Raw genomic sequence first — 22,542 nt, 5'->3', positions numbered from 1 at the left:
ATTAACAGCATAACACCTCCTCCCTTCCTATCCTTTCTGTACACATTGTACTCCCCAAATTCCAGTTCGGCATTCCTTATATCAGTGTGACACCATGTCTCTGATATTCCAACAATATCCGCCTTGGATGTCTTGACCAACACATCAAATTCATAAAATTTATTTACTATACTTCTAGCATTTGTATACATGCAAGCATACATGCTCCTACTCCTATTCTTTGTTACCCTAACACATCCCATATACCCACCCGTTCCACGATGACCACCATCCGTCCCCGAAACCCCCAACACCCCACGCTCCAGGTCGCTACTTATTCTAATAGAAGTTGTGCAAGAATCACCTTCACCTCTGCCTACAGATACTGTTAAACAATTAGTCCTTGTATCCCCCCCCCAAGCTATCAGTTTTCCGACCCACCTAACACTGCCTCGATAGCATCAGCAAATATTCTTGAACCCTTTCTATTTAAGTGTATCCCATCCCTGTAGAAGCAGTCTCTCCTGTTAACAAGTCCAGTCCAGGCTGAAAAAAATTCTATCCCTTGAGCCTTGCACAATCTTTCCAGGGCCGAATTGATCGACAAGGCTCTCATCATATACTCCCTCCTATCATGTCTGGCCAGAATTGCAGACACTTTCAAATTCAACCCTATTTCATGGCTTTTTTTTCAACAGTGACCTGTACTTGTTAAGCAATTCTGCCGGTCTCCTACTCTTGATATCATTAGTGCCAACGTGTACAACTATATCACCTTTTGTGCCCTTAAAAGATGATATCTGCTCTACAACATCATCAACCTTTGCCCCTGGCAGACATACCCTGGTCCTTTTTACAAAGCATGTTCCCCGTTTCCCTGACAATAGAGTCACCAACAACTACTAGTTTCCTGAGGGACCAGAGCATTCTGCCTTGGGGGTTGCTGCTGTGTTGCGTGATGACCAAGTGCAAGCTCTGGCGTTGATGTGGGCAGCTGAGAGCCCGATGGGCCCCTCAATTTAGATCTTTCGCGGGCATCCATCCTGTCCTTCAAACTCTCATATAGGCCCATAACAACGCTGAGTTGTTGCCCGATTTCCTTACACTCCTTACATCGCGCACACACAAAGACATCCCCCATGGCAATATCATGTTCCGTTCCAGAGAGTTCGGCAAAAATTTCACAAGTTGCACATTTTTTTAGGCTGTGATGCATTGGAGAATTGCCCCCCTCAGTTCTCCCCTGAGTCACAGCACTCCTGCCACTTTGTGCCCGTTGCTGCTCTAGTTTGGGGCATGATACTTTAAATTAATAAAATCAATAAATTAAATTAATTAAATGTCAATACTACGCTATCTAATAGAAACAGTGAAGTGTGTTACTGTTTCTATAATTATACGTTATAGCTACCTAGCTACCTCAATTAAAAATTTGAATTCCCTATCACTATATACAAAAACAGTGCCTGCAATATTCGAACGAATAACGGTTTTATAAAGTATTACGTATATCTACAAAAACTGTTTATATAAATTAAAATAAAAATAACCAGCGTAATTAAAACTATAAGACTACGTATTCAGTATAATATAAAATAACAATTATGCAAATAAAAAGCAAACACTTATCGTTTTTTTCAGAGCCTGTAACTCGCAGCTGTATTTTCTGAAGAGTCAGTGCCCTCTCTTTAGAAAAGGGTAAAGGGAAGGGTTATTGCTTTCGTAAAGACGACTACGATGGACTGAGACAATATTTAAATTCTATGCAGTGGGACCAACTGATGATGTTATCAACAGCAAATTCAAAATGGGAAGCATTCAAAGAACTTATCTTGGAAGCTACTAGGCTTTCCATACCAACTAAGAAATATTGTTCAAGGTTTAGGCCTAAATGAATATCAGATGAACTAATGAGACATATGCAGAGAAGAAAAATGCATGGGATACATACAAATTAACACATGACACAGACACCTATGATAAATACAAGTTGATCTGTAACCAAGTTACAAAGGAGGTTAGGCAGGCGAAGGCAGATTACGAGAAATCTTTGGCAAGGAATGCAAAGTAAAACAGCAAAGAGTTCTTGACTTATGTAAACTCTAGAAGGAAGGGGATGAATCAGATTGGTCCACTTGATATCGATGGGTCAACTGTTGATGATCCTGCTCAGGTAGCTAACAAACTAAATGAATATTTTGCATCGACATTCACACATGAGGAGTTATTGAGGGAGGGGAATGCCAGAGGTGTATTCACCTCTGGCAGTAAGCTAGATAATCTTGTAATAACTAAGAGTAAAGTGGAGGAGAAATTGTTGAAGATAAACACAAGGAAGTCACCTGGGGTGGATGGGATCTATCCAGTTATATTAAAGGAGGCAGCAAAGGAAGTAAGCAAACACTTAGCCATAATTATGAGAGCTTCCTTGGACTCAGGGGAGGTACCCACAGACTGGAGATGTGCAAATGTGACACCAATTCATAAAGGAGGATCAAAATCTGACACTAGTAATTATAGACCTGTGAGTTTAACTTCTGTTCCAGGAAAATTAATGGCGGCACTGGTTAAAGAAGCACTGCAGGATCATCTAGACAAGACTTCAGTTATAGCTGACACAGCATGGTTTTTGTTAAGGGGAAGTCTTGCCTGACCAATTTGATTGGATACTATGATACAGTCACAAAAGAACTGGATGCAGGGAATAACTTTGATATTATATACTTGGATCTTAGAAAGGCTTTTGATACTGTTGCACATGGAAGACTGCTGCACAAATTGGAGCAGTGTGGCATTGGAGGCAAATTGCTGCTATGGATAACGGGGTGGTTGAGGGGGAGAAGACAGAGTGGTAATCAATGGACACTGCTCATCGTGGACTAATGTTATTAGTGGAGTCCCTCAGGGTTCAGTGTTGGGTCCATTGTTTTCTGTATTTATAAATGATATTGATGATGATATATCAAGCTTAACGTCCAAGTTTGCAGACGATATGAAGGTTGGCAGGGTTGTCAAGGACACTACTGACACTATGCTGCTGCAACAGGATCTGGAAAGGTTGAGCAGATGGTGTGAGATGTGGCAAATGAAGTTTAACATTGACAAATGTAAAGTACTACATATGGGAAAGAGCAACCCCAGAGCAACGTATCAAACCTGTGGAACTACACTGACAGTGGTAGAGAATGAAAGGGACCTGGTGGTAATTGTGCAGGCACATATGAAGTTCTCTGAGCAGTGCAGACGGGCTGCAAGAGTAGCTCATGGTGTCTTGTCAATGATATACAGGAATTTTTCTAGCAAGGATAAGGAGGTAATTATTCCCTTGTATAAGGCAATGGTCAGGCCACATCTAGAGTACTATATACAGGTCTGGAGGCCTCATTTCAATAAGGATGTAGAGCTGTGCAACAAGATTAGTGAATGGAACAAAGGGTGCTCTTACGAAGAAAGGCTTAAGTTTTGCAAATTACAGTGTCTGGAGACTAGGTACCAGCGAGATGATCTGATAGAGCTGTATAAAGTCTTGAATGGTTTGAGCATGCTCAATGCTGATGGGATCCTTCCTCTAGCTCAGAAAAATCACCTGAGAGGGCATAAATTCAAATTGAGGAAAGACAGATGTAGGATAGACGTGCGAAATTTGCCTTTAGCCAGCGGGTGGTTGGTTGGTGGAACAGACTTCCATCCCTTGTGGTGGAGGTTGATAGCCTAAATAAGTTTAAGGCTCAGCTGGACAGGTATTTTGAACGAACAGAGGGGTGAAGAGGAAGTGGGTTTTTTTTTTTTTTTTGGCTGATGCTGCATAAGCTTGCTTTCTTGCATCAAATGCCTCTACTAATGCTAATATATATAATCTAGTCTGTAATCACGTTACAAAGGAGGTTAGGCAAGCGAAGGCAGATTACGAGAAATCTTTGGCAAAGGATGCTAAGAAAAACAGCAAGGATTTCTTTACTTATATAAAAACTCGAAAAGGAAGGGGATGAATCTGATTGGTCCGCTTGATATCGATGGTTCAACTGTTGATGATCCTACTCAGATAGCAAACAAACTGAATGAGTATTTTGCATCTACAGTCACACATGAGGAGTTATTAAGGTTTAAAAATGCCACAAGGTTATCAAATTGTAACAGGATGCTTAATGATTTTGTAATAACTGAGAATAAAGTGGAGGAGAAATTGAAGTTAAACCTAAGAAAGGCACCTGGGGTGGATAGGATCTATCCAGTTATATTAAAGGACGTGGCAAAGGAAGTAAGCAAACCCTTAGCCATAATTATGTGAGCATCCTTGGACTCAGGGTCCCCGTGCACTGGAGATGTGCAAATGTGTCCCCAATTCACAAAGGGTGATACGAATAATTACAGACCAGTTAGTTTAACTTCTGTTCCGGGGAAAAATAATGGAGTCAATTGTTAAAGATGCATTGCAGGATCATCTAGACAAGACTGCAGCAATAATTCAGACACAGCATGGGTTTGTTAAGGGAAAGTCTTGTCTTATCTGAAATTTTGATTGGTTATTATGATGTGGTTACACAGGAACTGGATGCAAAAAATAATTTTGATATCATCTACTTGGATTTTAGGAAAGCTTTTGACACTGTTGCGCATGGAAGACTACTGTACAAATTGGAGCAGAATGGTATTAAGGGTAAGTTGCTACAATGGATAAAAGGATGGGAGAAGAGAGAGGTTGGTAATCAATGGGTGCTGCTGCTGCTCTTCGTGGATTAATGTTATTAGTGGAGTCCCACAGGGTTCGGTGTTGGGTCCACTGTTGTTTTGTTTATTTTTCAATGATATTGATGAAGGTATATCAGGCTTAGTATCGAAGTTTGCAGATGATACGAAGGTTGGAAGGGTTGTTAATGACAGTAATAGCAGTGTGTTACTGCAACAGGATCTAGAAATTTTGGGCTGACAAGTTACAACTGAAGTTTAACACTGAAAAATGCAAAGTACTGCATATGGGTAGAAGTAACCTCAGAGAAATGTACCAACTGTGTGGTATTACACTTAAGGTGGTAAAAAATGAAAAAGACCTGGGATTAATTGTGCAGTCAGATATCAAGTTTTCTGAGCTATGCAGACAGGCTGCCAGGGCAGGTCATGGTGTGTTGTCAATGATATACAGGAATTTTGCCAACAGGAAAAAGGAGGTGATTTTCCCTCTGCATAAGGCAATGGTCAGGCCATGCCTTGAGTACTGCGTATTACTACCTCATTTTAGGAAGGATGTAGATTTGCTTGAGCGTGTACAGAGAAGGGCAACAAGATTGGTGAGGGGAATGAAGGGATTCTCTTACCAGGAGAGGCTTAAGTTGTGCAAATTGCAGCAGCTGGAGACTAGGAACTTGCGAGGTGATCTGATTTAGGTGTATAAGGCCTTGAATAATTTGAGCATGCTGAATTCTGATGGGATTCTTCCACTTGTTCAGATTACGAAACCTAAGGGGGCATAAATTGAAATTGAGGAAGGACAGGTGTAGAACAGATGTGCCAAAATCTGCCTTTAGCCAGCGGATGGTTAATTGCTGGAAGAAACTTCCATCTGTCATTGTGGAAGTTGATAGGTTAAATAAATTTAAGGAGGAACTGGACAAATATTTAGAAGGGATTGTTTTGTAATTTTTTTTTTTTTTTTGTTTTTGGCTGATGCTGCATAAGCTCATACACTTGCTTTCTTGCATCACATGCCACTAATACTACTACAAATTTCCATTTGTTGTTGTGGAAGTTGATAGCTTAAATAAATTCAAGGAAGACTGGACAAACTTTAAAGAGGAAATGAATGCGTGGAATTTTTTTTTTTTTTTGGCTGATGCTACATAAGCTTGTTTTCTTGTATCATATGCCTCTACTGCTACTATTTGTTTGCAGGATGAAAAATTATGTGAAAAAAGAAACAATCAGAACAGTGATGCTGGTTCTGAGAAAATCCACTCTATAGAAGTCCCTTCCATTTTCATTCATCCACTTACTCATCAGGAGACATTTTTTAATGTACATACATACATACTTTTTTTCTCTATATTCAAATAGGCCCATTTACTCTTATGCCATCTATGACCACCAGCTAAACAATCAACCTCTCTCATAATCTGCAAAAAATCAAAGGAACACAAAAAAATATTGCATCTCAACTTAAAAAAAAAATTGGTAGTGTAAGCACATGGAAAATATAAAACCACTCCTAAAATTTGAGGAAAAAGATTATGAAATGCTTCTTTCAAATGCTATGCAAGTCACAGAAGATTAATAAAAATAGTTTCAGTCAAACTTTCACAGCTTGCCATAACATGTATAATCTAAATTTTCATTAACTCAGAGTAAACTGATGTTGTTGTTGTTGTCATGGAGCATAATGGCACATAAGCTGCTAAGGCTATAATGCGCCTAGTAAATTTATCTTACTGATCAAAATCCCTATCGCTTCCATATTTCTTTATATAAAGATTTTCCCAATATGAAATGGGAAATGATGCCTTATTCACAAGCTTTGATTTGTTTCAAATTCATCTATGTAACAATGATACATATGCATAACTATGTAACAGTCTGAATTTTTCACAGCTTGAGGTATTATAGTCCTTAACTTTTATTACTGGAGATATGATATTATTTGTGAGTTTTGGAATTCAATCAACTTCCAGTAACCAACAGATGGAAGCTTCAACAATTTTTGTCACAAATGAAAAGTGATTTTGGGTTCAAGACAATAATTTTATGTCATAAAAAAATACTTTAGTGTCAATGAAGTGTATAAATCTAACCATTATTTCTTTATTTTTCAAAATTTTTGATGGGCTTTCAAATTAGTGTGATTTATATAATATTGTTCTTACACAATTACTTTTTTCCATATCTGAGGCAAAAAGTAGCATTTAAGTAGAAAAAAGAAATGATGTATTTTTTTGTTATGATCAGTTTCTTTTTTTAATACATATTTACTTGTAACATACATAATTAAACAATGTCACACTTACTTGTAACATTGTAGATCCCATTTGGGCTGGCGATTTTGTAACCGTTACGCCAGCATCTTTTAGGGCATTAATTTTTTCATTTGCTCCACCTTTACCACCAGAAATAATAGCACCTGCATGACCCATTCTTCGACCTGGAGGAGCTGTTACACCTGCTATGAATGATACAACTGGTTTGCTGTTAGAACCCTGTTGAAACAAGTATTAAATTATATATCAATTAAAAGCTATTCACAAAATATGCAACAATAAAAAAAAAAAAAAAAAAAAAATTTTTTTTTTAAGATGCTTTCATTAACTGCTAAGCAAAATTTACAAAATTAATTTTTAAAATTTTTTAGCTATAAAAAATCTTATTTTTGTCAAGAAAAAATCTAATCGCTGAAATATTTCATTCCAGAGTGTCGCTAAATTACTAAGTTAACTATTATTTTAGATCACGTTGTAGCTTAAAAAAATTGCAAAAATATAATTGTATATAAATTATGTGATCTGTGTCTAAGATTGCTTTAGTTTTCTGTTCTAATATTAATCTAAACACTATAGTACTTGTCGAGGTAATGGGACAAAATTTTTCTTCTTTTTTCTTTTACAAAATAGTACTTGTTGAGGTAATGAAAATTTTGTTCCATTACCTTAACAAGATAGGCTTGTCAGTGTGCTAGAATTCAAAAAAGTAATTTACTGATAATGTAGAATGCAGAACCATTTATTCTTTAGCCTGGGATATGGTAAGGAAAAGATATCATTCCAAATTGCCTTCAAAATTGAAGGTTTATGACACAGTGAAGCACACTAAAAGAAAATCATCATCACTATACTTTACTGCAGTGAATGGGATAAGGTTTTGAAAACTAATTGCTATCTTCTGGATACATGGTTGTTTCACAAAATGGAAACAGAATGGGCAAAAGTGGTGTAAGAAAAGGTTGGCAAATTTAGAGTTGGAATGATAACGGTTGGGATGCCATAATTCCTTAACAGGTTTGAAGAAATGACAGAATTATAGGCGCCAATTTGGAAAAGCAAAAAAAAAAGCATACAGAGAGCAGAAATTGAATGTCAGTGTGAGAGGTAGTGGAGTGAATCAGCCACAGTATGGTTTTCTGCTTCTACCAAAAAAAAAAAAATCCAATTACTCTTACTTTTTCTTTTGTCAAAAAAGTGACTATTCAGTTCTGCCTTGAAATATACCAAACTTGCTACACATCACCTTGGGGAGTAACTTGTTTCAGTGATCAACAACATGCTGCATGAAGGAAAAAATATTTCTCTATCATTCCTTTTACAAACCCCTTCAGGGCATTATACATCTTAACCAGTTCCCCCACCACCACTAAGATTCTGGGTTGCCAAGCTTTATGGGCCCCACCTTCTAAGCCATTATCCCATATGGTCAATGATTGCTATGTCATAGCAATTCAGCTGTTTTTTTTTTTTTTAAAACCTTCTGTACAATTTCTAGGTATTTTTTTTTTTTTTTTTAGGTATATAGCACGCAAAAACCTGAATAAATTATTCACAGGGGAATACTGTTTAAGATGGCGAATAATTTAGGTGACTGACAAGGATTCAATAAATTGCATCTGTCTTCCTCGCTGCCCACTTATGATGCATTATAAACTTCATATTTCATTGTATCACAAATGTTGTCTTTTTTTTTTACTCTGAACCACTTTTACCCTCCCCCTTCCTCCCAGAATGAAAGGATTGCAGCCAAATTTCAAACTGAGATACCAAAATACAAGTCAAATGGTTTAAAATTTACCACCTAGAACTAAGTTCATATGACTTTTCAACATCACTTTGTAGTACTGGCTAACCTCACACATGAAGAGGGAAGTTTAAATAGACTAGTAGCAGGTGAAAGATTATTGCACATGTGATGAAAAGACCAGAAATCTGAAATTAAATATGGATGTCTAATGCTAAACAAATCACTATGTAACCTCATTTGACAAGTTACAGAAATCAAACGTCTGGACAGTTTTAGCTAATAGTCTGATTTTAGACATACAGAAACAAGTTAAGCTGCAATAAATCAGCCAAATTGGCCGTGGGCAATCATACATTGCTCAATGGTACAAAACTCTGATATAAACACATAAAACACTGAATAAAAAATTGTTACAAAACCTACATGTAAACTTGAGATTTTTTTAAAATCACAATTCTTCTCCAGACTCACTAGCACGTTACAGAAGCATGATTTGTTATTTAGGATCTCATGTAAGCATGCAGTTCCTCATACCAGGGTTCTACTATATGCATATTTGAATAAAGGCATGTAAATTCTGTATCTTCTATCTACGTGGAAGTATCAAGTTGGCATATCACACAATTATTCTTGACCACAAATTTTCTTTTGACAAAATTAGTGTAACAGATACTCAGAATAATTATACCATTTTTGATTTCCAAAATTTTTACATCGTGATTTTATTAATGTTAGAAGCCCATATTTAATTTCAGATTTCTGGTCTTTTCAGCACATGTACAATAATTCTTTCATCTACTACTGAGCAGTCCATTTTAAACTTTCCTCGTGTGCAAGGTTAGTTAGTCCTGTGAAATGGTGTCAAAAAGTCATGTCCAACTTCAGGTTAGGCAGCAAATTCTATACCATTTCACTTTTTTTTTTTTTTTTTTTTTGGCACCTTGCTTTGAAATTGTATTGCATTCCTTTCATTCTGATATTTATAATGATGGAATGCCCATTCATTTTTAAATTGAGGGTAAAGGATGTGGTAGTTTTTTGAGCACTAAAATTCAAAATTTCTTAAACTTGGTTAAGTTTTTAAAGCAAATGTTGATTCTAGCAGTACCTTGGGAAAAATAAAAAGGGAAGCCTTTACTTTATTCAAAATTTCCCAATCAAAGGTGTACTGGAGTTGTAAGGATCTGTTGATCAACAATATTTGCAAAGTGAATATGTAAGTTTTAGAGAGATTTCACATTTTTTGTTTTTTTTAATGCAGGCATGTTTGTTCTATTAGCTTTTTATGGCTCTTTAAGCTGGGGGGGGGGGGTTTACCCAATGACATAGAAGCCATCTGAAGCATTATTATTATTATTATGTTTTGTTTAGATTCAGACACTTGGTTATTATGAATTTGAAAATCTGCAAACATAAAAAAAAAAACACACACACATACATTTGAAAACATTACGGGGAAAGAAAAAAAAAAAAAAAAAAAGCTGCCTTATCATCAATTATGGGTGCCAAGTACTGCTGCTTTTTTTTTTTTTTTTTTTTTTGTAATGTAATCCTCAAACATGAAAGCTATTAAAAACTATAGTACTTAGTACTATGTATATGTCGAGGAGACAGAAGATAGTTGCTAACATTAAACTTGAATTTCTGCAGATTGTGGTTTTCGGTAGTACACTTGGAAAGTTGTTCCAGAAAACAGAAGTAAAAGTGATAAACGATGAAAAGTTAGTTCTGTGAGTTTGGAAGTTTTTTTTTTTTTTTTTTTTTATGAAAACCCCAAACACGAAAGGTATCAAAAACCTATAGTACTAGTACTTAGTACCGTGCATGGGTTGAAGGAGAAGTATGGGGGGGGGGATGCCAGAAACTTTGCTCTAGAGAACTAAACATGGGTTTCACCACTTCAAGCCTCCAATAAGCAAAGTGGTGGTATTGGACAATGAATTGATTATGACTTTTTGTGGCATGTATTTGGACTGGTTTGGAAGAAAGTGCAGGAATTACAGATGATAATTTAGAAGAATAGTGCCCATGGAAGTATCTAGAAAAGGCATGTAACAGAAACTGAATGGAGAAACTTTGTAAGAGATGGGTTATTAATTAACCTGACAGCTCCTTTTGAATGAAGTCCAGAAGCTTGAGAGGGGTTTTGTTGGTGCCACTCCAACCGTGGGAGCAATATTCCATGGTAGGGCAGATTTGAGATTTGTGCAAAGTGAGTAGCTGTTTAGAAGAAGAGTAATGTTGAGAGAGAAAAAAAAAAAGTTTTTTTTGGATGAAAGGAAGCAATATTTTTAATCTGCTTAGGCCAAGAGAGATTAGAAGTTAGAGCAAATCCTAGTATAAATATGTGATCTTCTCTACAAATCTGAATATCATCAAAGATGAGCAAAAGAAATAAGACAGAGTTTAGAGGGATTAAAGTTAACTAAGTTTTCTTTGCCCCACTGAAGATCATATTACCTGGAGGTAAGCATTTAAAGACTTGGTAGAAGATATTTGAGAAGTTAAAGCTGTTTGTGCAGAACAAGGTTTCATAAATTGGAAGGTTGAGTGTAGTTTGTTATCATCAGCAAAACTATGGATAGGATTTATAGTCGGTGGAGGAAGGTCATTAAAGTCATAAAAGTTTTGGGTGCCAGTATATTTGATTTTACCCAGATGTAAACTACTCTAGTTTGTCTGTATTACCCTAACTCATGATTGTCAATAAAAGACTTACATATATACAATATATATATTATAGCAGCATATCATCACAGAACTTTCAAAGATTGTGTATCCAATCTCACCCAACATTGCTAAATAAATAAGTAAAGCAAAATGAACAGCTCATCAGTATGGTTTTAGCAGAGTATTTGGCTATTACTAAATTTGCAAATACAAATATGACCTGACTATGCACACTAATATGACCTGAATATCAACTCCATTAGTGGAAGCGTGGGTTGGTGCTATGTGCCAACTCCCAATGAATATTCACAATCCCTTCAGGCTCGTGGAATAATAAAGCAATTAGCCAAAAAAATTGTTCCTAAAAATCCTCTTTAACTATGTGAATAATAAATAATAAAAAAATTGATGTTTCAATCATCCATTTTTGTAATAGTTAAATATCAGGACTGTCTCCTTTTCAAATGTACATCATGTGTACACCTAATCTCTTTCACAGGAGTTCCAGGAATATGCATGGGCTCATGCAGGTGAATTCCAAGAAAATGTGTGGAGCTGCAACAGCGAATTTTCTGAATGCATGTGGACTACAGGTACAGAGTTTTGTTGTGAGAAATTTTGAAGTTTTGTAATAATGAACACTTTGAACATAAAACTTTTTAAAAAACTGATGTGTCCTTATTTTGACTTGATTGTATTGTCCAACATTTGAGTGAAATTATTGTAAAAAATCAAATTAGAATTTTAAAAAAAATTGGCAAAATATTTGTGAAAAAAATCTTGAAAAAATAAATAAGCTTGCTGTTATTACTTTTTGTATTTCAATGCAGTAATATCTTCTATATCTATTTCTGTTCATTTTCATCTACAACTTACAGATCAGAAAATCCCAAGGAATTTATTCAATTCTGCTTTTTTATGCCCAAATTTGACAACTACAGGTAGAGCTTTCCTTCCATTTTCAAAGCTATCTTCTTACTGCCATTATAAACTGTGGCTACAGTTACTTGGAAACATATACAAGTTATTGCAATACCTATTTGAACAATTCTAGATAATTCTACAGAAAAAGACAACAGAGTTGTAATTAATGGTTATTCTTCAGATTAGGCTAACTTAAGAAAAAGGTTCCTCAAGGATTGGTACTGGGACCACTGTTATTTTTAGTTTTCTTAAATGAGATTGATGAAAGGATAGAGGACATGATGTCAAAATTTGCCAATGTCAAGATCAGAAGAGTAGTTAATAATTAGCAGAGCTTCTTCGAGGATGACTCAGACAGACTTCAAAGATGGCAGAAAAGTGGTAGCTAGGTTTTAATGCAGCAAAATGCAAGGTCCCCTTACACTTGGAGAATAGCAACCCCAAAATAACTTATATGCTTTGTGAGGTTGAAGTATAAGCACTAGAGGAAGAAAAGGATTTGGGAATTATGATACAGTCAGATATGTTCTTTAAGCAGTGTAAATAGGTAGAAAGGAAGGCCCATGGTGTTTGGAGATCATAATTTCACTGTACAAGGCAACTGTAAAACTACACTTGGAATACTATATTTAAGTATGGAAAAAAAGAAAGAAAGAAAAGACATTGAGCTTCTTGAAAGGCATCTAAAGACAGGTAATTTAACTGGTAAGATCAGCAAGGTGAGGAAAGACTTTAAATAAGTGGACTACAGGAGTTTAAAAACTAGCTGCACTGTAAATTAAAAATTAACAATATAATTTTCTCTAAAACAGTGATGAGCTACCTAGCCCTCAGGCTTTCTGTCCCTCTTGAAAACTTCAACAATTTTATATGTATATAGGAATATTTCTCAAAAAATAAAATAGCAAATATTAGGACCCTATTTAGTTATAAGTGTAATTAAAAATATATTTATATAAAAAAACAAAAATAAAGTATAATTTGAAGGAGGGGAATACTAGATCACCATGATGCTAAATCAAAGACAACTTTTGAATTTCTAGAAGACAAATTTGCCTTTGTGTATGTGGTCTGCATGACCTCCAAAGATCTCAGTGCAGCCCATCAGCAAAAACAGCTGTTCACCACTGTTATAACACACACACTGAGTACATGCACAATAATGATGAACAAAACAACTAGATACTTTAACAAATTTACCAACATCTATTCTGTTAATAAGTGACACTGATATATGAGACAAGAGCCAAAAAACACAAGGAAAAAATATCTTAAGTCATTTTGGGTGCTACAGGGGAAAAAAAAGAGAAAGAGAGAGAGAGAGAGAGAAAAGAAATACTTACCAAAAAGAAAGTTTGCTTTCAGAGGAAGGGAAAAGTTCTTTTTATTAGTTAAAATAATTTTATAAAATAACAAATGAATACAAATATTAATTTAAGCACAGAAAATGACTTTAACAGCAAAACGGACACAAATCATTATTAATTCGAGGCATATATACTGAATATACAACTGTTCCTAGTCAATACAAAGTGATCTGAATCATAATAAGTTAAATTGAAGCAGAGCACATTTTTCTTTTCTCTTTTTTTTTTTTTTTTTTTTTGCAAGTCCTTTCTTAGTACTAGTAAACATTAATAGTGATTATTAAAAAAAATAATAATTTAAAAATCAGTATTTAGGCAATACAGAATTCTTACAGTTTTACAACTTAGTTTTAAACTTAATTGTCTACCTAATAAATGCATACACAAAATTCAGCATTTATTCATAGAGCCAAACCTGAAAATATAAATGAAATAACTATTTCAAATGGTCTTTATGCTGAGGAATTAATGCAGGTGGTACCAAAAAGCATGCTATAGCTAGTGTCCATCATCTTAGAAGGTTTATATTTTTATACTACAGGCATACCCTGATTTAGAAAGTCACTTCGAAGTTAGGCCATCAATTTATCAATGGCCTCACTTTGGTTGACATTGCTTTACAATACAGTTACAAATGATATACCATTTGGAACTTGCAGTTTTTCTATCACCAACTTCTGTGCATGTTAACAGCATCAGTGAGTTTGTATTTATTTGTTTAGTAGATTTCTTTATTACTAACTCATTTCATATCATTTTCAAACAAGCATAGTAGAATTTCTTTATATTTGACTTTTTTTTTTCTTTTTTTTTTTTTACATAATTTTTAACATGTCTAAAATATATAATTGGCCAAATTTAGTAATTTTAAACTCATTCATGCTCATGTTAATAACATAACTATTTTTCAAATAGTTACATTATTATTAATGTGCTTCTGGCTTTTATAATTTGTTGATGTTTCAAATTGGTTTATGTCAGTGTGGACATTCTGCATTAAAATAAAATTAATAACTAAAAAAAATCTACTTTCATAACATATATGGGTGCATGGGATATTTTCCATCTAAATGTTTAGTGGCCTATAGAGTAGCTGTATATGAATAATTTACATTACACATTACTGCCACTCTAAATATAAAATATCCAATTTGTAATAGTTTTTTTTTTTTTGTAACATAAGTGAAAGCATGGGTTAATTTTCCTTGAATTTTAAATATAATGTTTCAAACAGAGGATTTTCTGACTGAAAGGCAGATTGTGATACTAAATTAAGTGTAAAATAAAAATAACATTTTACAAAATTATCAAGAACTCATAAAACTACTTTAATAACATAAGTGGTTGCATAGGATCATCATCATCATCATCATCAGCCATTTTCAATCCACTGCAGGATGAAGGCCTCTCCAGCAACTTTTCAGTTCCTTCTGTTTTGAGCACTGGCCATCCATTTACTACTCAAAAACTCATGAATTTCATCTATCCATCTCCGCCTTTGTCTTCCAGGTTTTCTTCTAGCTCCTCTTGGGTACCATTCTGTTATTTTCTTAGTCCATCTGTCATCATGTCTTCGAGCTATGTGTCCTGCCCAAGACCATTTTAGTTCTTTAGTTTTGATAACAATGTCCTTTACTTGAGTTTGCTGCCTAATCCATGTGTTTCTCTTCTTATCTAACATTCTAATTCCCAATATAATTCGTTCCATTCTTCGCTGTGTAGTTCTTAGCTTCTCTTCCATTCTTTTGGTGAGTGCCCAAGTTTCACTTCCATAAGTCATGGTGGGGAGTATACATTGATTCATTATTTTACGTTTCAGACAAACTGGGATATTGCTCTTCAGTATGTGACTATATTTCCTGAATGCTATCCATCCAAAATTTATTCTTCTCTTGACTTCCAGCCATTTATCATTATTACAGCTAATAACTTGTCCCAGATAAGTATATGACTCCACCTTTTCAATTACTGCTCCTTCAATCATTATTTCCCTTTCCGTGGCATACTTGTTCATCATTACTTTTGTTTTAGCCATATTCATCTTTAGTCCAAAATCCTTACTAACTGTGCATAACTGATTAAGATTTTCCTCTAATTCTTTGGGATCGTGGCTTATGACCACAATGTCATCTGCAAATCGTAAATGGTACCTAAACCATTTACCATTTACGATTTGCATAGGATATTCTACCCTAAACATTTAGTTGCTTATAGTGTGGCCACTTAACAGAAAATATTTAACAGCTTGTAGGTGAAGGGAAAGAAATAGAGAGGAAAAAGGAGCACCAGAATGTTGGATGAATTGATAAAGGCTGATGGGTAGCATAAAGTAGCAACTGATAAAGACTGAAGAAGAGTGCTAGGGACAGAGCAAGAAGGAGATATAATGGAGTTCTGGTTATTATGAATCTGCCATGTGGCAACATATGAATAATTTACATTACTTTTTTTCTCATCTAACCACTGATTTTATGAACAGTTTAGATACAGTAGCCTCTCAATTGTCAGGTTGCAAATTAACTGGGGTCTCTACAGTCCATCGAAATCTAAGTCAGACAGCAAAAAGAAATATATGGAATCTGTTACAGATGTTGCAACTCTCAAGAACTAACAAGAAAGTTGTTATTTACTTGGGCGATGGCCAGCAACAACACTTCTTTACCTGAGATAAAATTAACTTTCAAGTAAAACTCTTTGTACTAGGAACCATTTAAATATCTGGGTTCATTACAATTATCATACCTAGCAAGGTATGTTTCATTTTTCTGAAGGAGAAATAATATTTCCAAAGTCCTTCTGCTTCTGAATTGTGAAGTAAAACACTATGCTGTGTTCAACTTCCTATTGAAATGGGCAACTTGTCTTAACTCAAAATTTATCTTCTGTTGTACAATGAGGCACAATATATGATAACAAATTTCTGTCCTAACTGTGGATGGATAAGAATAGGAGCAGAAGTGAGGAGTCATTATCTCTCTGATGTTGTTAAGGCATTCTCTAGTAAAATTTCTTTCTCTTTGCAGTCATTTGTACTATGGAATTGACTATTTTCAGATGAATTTCCTACAGAAATTGATTAGTCAGAGGGAATCAGTGAACTTGCTTTACATTGGCAGAAGGCTAAGAAATTAGGATTGCTTCCACATTTGCACAATAATTACAAAACTAATATTTATTATTACTGTAATGCTTGCATACTATATTCAGGGATACACATGAACAGAACAGCTACCTAATGGAACTCCTAAGTGATATTATGTAGGACATTAATTCTAGTATAATAGACACTACCTACAATACAACTTATGTAATGTAAGTCAAAACATAACATTAAATACAAAATAACATTACAAAAACAATAACATGACTGTCCAGAATTTCTTCAGCCAGTTATGCAAGAAGTCAGGCGATGTTCATCGTCAAGCTACCCATGTAACAAAACAGAAAATTAATAACTGAATCAATGAGTGAAATGCTAAAATAAACTGAGTAAAGTATAGGGCTGAGAAGGCAAAAACGATAAGAGATAAATGCACTTTAAGTAGCATGTAAAAATGAATCGCCATTGGTAGACGTTCCTCAAAGAGGGGGTTGAAACAAGAAGAGTTAGACACCAAGAGGAGAAATTATGATCAACTACCATCTGGAAGTAAACAGACAGCTAAAAGAATGTTTATTTGAAACAAGACATTAAAAAAATTAAAATTTCATAGCTCTGAGGTTTCCCCCAAAGCTGTATGGGAAAAAAAAACATCAGCTGTTCTCAACAAAACACTGCTTTATGTGGTGGTAGAACAGCATATTCCTTCTGTTCATATTTCAATATGAATGGCTGTCTTGTGTAAGAACATTTAAATTATTTCCATTTAAGCCAAAAAATAAATAAAATATCTAAGTAAAACTGATGTTTTGCATGCATCTTTCCTTAATCCATTAATTTTTATGAGAAAATATGCAACTTACTGCACATATTTTTAGAAACCCATGCTGACGTAAATCTGAGTGCACCTGTGTAATACAAAAGGTATAATTAATTGAATGCCAAAGTCTCAAGGATGAAAGTTGCTTCCTTTCATTAGTACAAGCTTTTCAATCTAGGGGAGAAGGGGGTATAATTTTAAAAAATTAAAATTAAATGTGTCAAGTGGATGTCATTTTTAAGAATGGTAATATAAACTTCATGTCATGACTACAGCTGCTGGGGAAAAAAAGGGCACTCTTTGCTAGGTATGGCATGAGTTTTATTACTATTAACATTAGTAGAGACATATGATGCAAGAAAGCAAGCTTATGCAGCATCAGCCAAAAAAAAAAAAAAAAAAAACCCGCTCCCATTTCACCCCACCATTTGTTCCAAAGTACCTGTCCAGCTCAGCCTTAAATTTATTTAGGCTATCAACTTCCACAACAAAGGATGGAAGTCTGTTCCACCAACCACCTGCTGGCTAAAGGCAAACTTCCGCACATCTATCCTACATCTGTCTTTTCTCAATTTGAATTTATGCCCTCTCAAATGATTACTCTGAGCAAGAGGAAGAATTCCATCAGCATTGAGCATGCTCAAAACATTGTTGATATAGTGACAAGCTGCAATTAGTAATCATAGGAATAGAAGTTTGTAAATGTGTACTAACAATTAGCATCAGGTCAGGGAAATCAGGAATTTCAATATTATGGCAAAACTGTGGAACTGGGCTATGGTTTTAGTTATGGCCTTCTGATGTAGGTGAATTCCTTGGAGTGCAGAGTCCCAGACAGATCTGGGGGATTCTGAGAATAATTTCAGTGTGCCTATTTGGATTAGAGTGGCTAAAAATGCAAGGAAGTGGATTTTGTTTGCAATGGCTCAAAAAAAAATCCAATCGCACACTTTCAGAATATGTTAAGATGTGAACACATTTCTCATATGTTCAGAATAATACACTTAGAGCATGAAAGACATTTAAGGTTTTAGTCACCACAGTGCAACAACCCTTGGGTTATATAATAACCAAATGATGCTGTAATATTCATCATATACAAATGGAGATACCTAACTATTATGCTTGTTCTGAATTCTGTCCAAGTTTAGAACATAAAGCTTAATGCTATGGAAAAGTATACATTTATTGTACTGATAGTACTGCACTAGCATCATTTAAGTAAGTACTTTATCCCTTACATAAACATTTGTTCTCTCTCTCTCTCTCTCTCTCTCTCTCTCTCTCTCTCATACAGCTATGTACTTAAATGATGCCATTGCAGTACCAGTGGCACTTGCAATGACATCTTTTGAGTATGCATACAACCAACTTTTAACTTGTTATGTGGCGCGTAACAGAAAGTTTCTTTGAGTGAACACTTGTTTTTTCATTTTTTGCATGTACTGAAAATGATGAAATTTAAACAATGGGCATTTTTGCTTTGAGTCAATTCAAGATATCCAATCAAACTCAATGGATTGCTAAAAGCATTCACAAAAGAAGATTTACAAAAACGTTTTGTTGTGGCAGGCATGATGGAACAAGTGTATGTGCAGAAAGTGTACTGAAGAATATTACAATGCAAACATTTATCATTGAATAAAATAAGTTTTTTTGCACATTCACCGAACTTTTTGATCATCATTGTAACTTCAAGGAGTAATTTTTTTTAATACCATAACAAAGTTTATATAATTATTATAATATAAATAAATAAATTAATGATTTACTATACCTGATTATGTTCCTTAAGATACTCAGCTGCTCGCTCTTCTGCACCTCCTCCAATTTCTCCTATTAAGATAATACCTGTTATAAAATAAAAGTGGTTTTAGTCTGAAAACCCATATACATTGCAATGTCTGCAGTGAAATATAACCTCACCTTTACTATAAAACTGGTTATAAAACTGTTATTACTAGTTTTCATTATTAATAAAGAAATTTTGCATAACAGTATTGTTTACAGTACTTATAAGAACACAGGTTATATTTATAAATGTTTTAAAATTGTCATACTCAATCCCGTTTTTCCTTTGTTTTGTGTAAAGCAAATCCTGGCCTTAAAGCCATGAATGGCTAACCTGCTATATGTATTGCTTGTATACTAAATAAGCAATAAAGACTCTCTCTTAAAAATATTTGTGCAGAACAGTGTCATATTTAATTAGAACTTACTTGCATATTTCTGCATCCTTTAATGTACATATTAGAAGTAACTGGCTTGTATATAAGATTTATTCACTTTACTCCAAAAATGAATTCAGGCCTTCATAAAGGAATAATGGCTTCACTTGTCAACCTCCTTTTACCAAACGGGCAGAGGATAAGGTTTTTTTCACTCAAAGCAATGGTTAGACAGTCTCATGCAGAGATATAGTTTCCTCTTAGGTATTCAGGCCTTAGTTCCCAAGAATATGCAACTGATATAAGGATTTAGTTGCTCACCCATTTTAAAGCAAAATCTGAATTTCAATAAACAAAACATCATCATTATTAATATTGTAAACACATTTTTCAGAAGTAGGGGGGAAAGAATCCTGTCTTTTAACCTTTCTTGGAATCTTGTTAACATAAATCTTGCTATGGTATGCAGGGGAGATATTTTTATTACCCTGTTTTATGGCTTACCATATGGCAAGCCATAAAACAGGGAGTGGATGAAAAGCTTCAAGCTTTTCATCCACTCCATCCACACAGCTGAAATGTCCAATACCTTTTAAAAAAAGTTTTCCTTTGATTTCTCCACTGAAAGTTCCAGACAACTCCATTAATTACCATGCAAAGAGGAAAAATATAGGATCAAATAAGAAATGCTACTATGCAAGACTATTACAAAGTTGAATGTTTGCACAATCATGCTCTTCAATAATTCAGCGCACACAGTTGAAACTCCCAAATATCACGTAAAATTATTTCAGCAAAATACAATACTTGAGAATAGGAGAGGAGAACAAATAAAGTGCTATTAGAACATATAAAAAATAATTACAATTTCAGTTCAAGTTTTTTTAAGCAAAATAAAATCAAATTAAATTAATTTTACCTTCGGTCTCTGGATCTTTTAAAAAAATTTCTAAGCAATCAATAAAGTTTGTTCCATTGAAAGGATCTCCACCAATCCCAACACACAGAGACTGCCCAAGTCCTACTAGAGTAGTTTGATGAACTGCCTCATAAGTAAGAGTTCCAGACCGGGATACTATGCCTATCTTCCCTTTTTTATGGATATGTCCTGGCATAATGCCAATTTTACATTCTTCTGGCTAAATAATAATAATAATAAAAAAAATTCTTTAAAATATCTTGTGAACTGTGAAAAATAATAAAATTATATCATCTGTATTAGATGTTTCTGGAATAAACAATAAGAAAACTATAAATTAATAGAGACAGAAAATTTACAATTTTATTTACACATGAAAGGGATATGAAAATTTCATGGGGATCATTTAAAAATTTTTTTTTTAACTCAAAGTTTTGACAATGAATTCTATGTTGCATGAGTACTAACTCTAAGAGTTATAGCATAAGCAGTGGAGGTAACAATGTTAAGACTATACAATGATTTTCTTTGGTCTATGATATAAGATATAGGCAGAACTAGACAAACATCTGGAACGAATGGATCAGTGAAATGGGAAGGGATTTTTTTTGGATGATGCTGTATAAGCTTGCTTGCTTTCTTCATCATGTGCCTCTACTAATGCTAATGCTAAAAAAAATATGAAAGTAAGTGAAATTAATTTTCACTTTCATTTTTTTTAGATCTAAGGAAAAACATAAAGAAATAAACTAAAAGTGAAAAATAATTTTAGTTATTTACATGATTCAAAATTGAATTTATTAAAATTGCCTAAGATCTGAGATTTCTCAAATCATGACCTTTGAATCTATGATTTTATTAACTACATTGATTGAAATGAATGTTAGGTACTGCTGCTATTTTCTAATGTCTTGAACAATGAATGAATGAATGAACAAATGAATACCATGCAGTTGGCTGATTCAGCCTAACTTACTTTGGCATGACAAGTTTGCTTTACACAATTCTGATAATTTGCAGACTCAAAACATCAGCTGTAGTGTATCTCTAATGGAAAATTCACAAAACTTAAAATTTCACCTGTATTAAACATTACAAACATGCATGACCATCAGAATACCTTATAATACATTAATCCAAGCTTTCTTTTCAATTTCTTTTCTTACAACTGTTTCCATAAACTCTTTACTCACCACCAGTGATAATTAGTCATCTTAACACCTCAGCATGGGTTTGGCCTGCTTTCAATCTCTTATCTCCAAGAATTGCCTTTGCATCTTCAAATATACTTACTTAACAAATTTTATAGTTTACATTCCCAAAGCGATATCTGGAATTATAACTTCTTGTTGTTGTATCCTTTACAACACAATTCCACACCTTTCTTGAAACAGGCTTTCAAGACCTGCAGACAATACTTGTGCTATGTCAAGAATCCCAAGACTAATTATGTAATACAATTATGCAAAAATAGATTTTTTATACATTTCAAACTTTATTCAGTGAACAATTTATATGTAAATTTTTTGTGATACTATACTAGAGGCTTTAGTGAAAAAGAATATGGTGAAATATGTACAAATAAATGTATGCACACATTTAATAATACTTAAATAGAGGCAAAAAAAAAAAAAAAAAAAAAAAAAAAAAAAATCATTTTGTTCAATTTGCTTGTTAAAAAAATCATTTTGTTCCCACTTTTACTGAAAAAAAATTTTGTATACATATAAACTAAACTGCCCCTGGTAAACTAATATGTTTGTTAGACAGTTTATTGCATACACAAAGTATGATCAAAAAGTTTGGTGAATATTGCAAAAATTAATTTTATTCAACGATAAATGTTTACACTTAAAATTTTCACTATAATCTCCTTCTGCAATTGC

The 22,542-nt window shown here is 34.1% G+C and overlaps 1 protein-coding gene across 1 annotated transcript in view; it reads right to left on the bottom strand.

Annotated features, from left to right (window-relative positions):
• Positions 1-22,542, bottom strand: part of Scsalpha1 (Succinyl-coenzyme A synthetase alpha subunit 1) — a 76,327-nt gene that overhangs the window by 8,624 nt on the left and 45,161 nt on the right. Inside the window, exons 5-7 of the mRNA XM_090385452.1 lie at positions 20,657-20,876; positions 19,347-19,420; positions 6,972-7,160 (exon numbers count right to left, since the gene is read on the bottom strand). Coding sequence (XP_090241578.1) covers positions 6,972-7,160; positions 19,347-19,420; positions 20,657-20,876 — 483 coding nt within the window. The remainder of the gene's footprint in view (positions 1-6,971; positions 7,161-19,346; positions 19,421-20,656; positions 20,877-22,542) is intronic.

Source organism: Mastigoproctus giganteus, chromosome 11 (genome assembly GCF_048544385.1).
Source record: "Mastigoproctus giganteus isolate SK-2022 chromosome 11, ASM4854438v1, whole genome shotgun sequence".
NCBI lineage: Eukaryota > Metazoa > Arthropoda > Arachnida > Uropygi > Thelyphonidae > Mastigoproctus > Mastigoproctus giganteus.
Note: the sequence above shows the minus strand (reverse complement) of the source record. Positions and strands in the feature narration are given on the sequence as shown.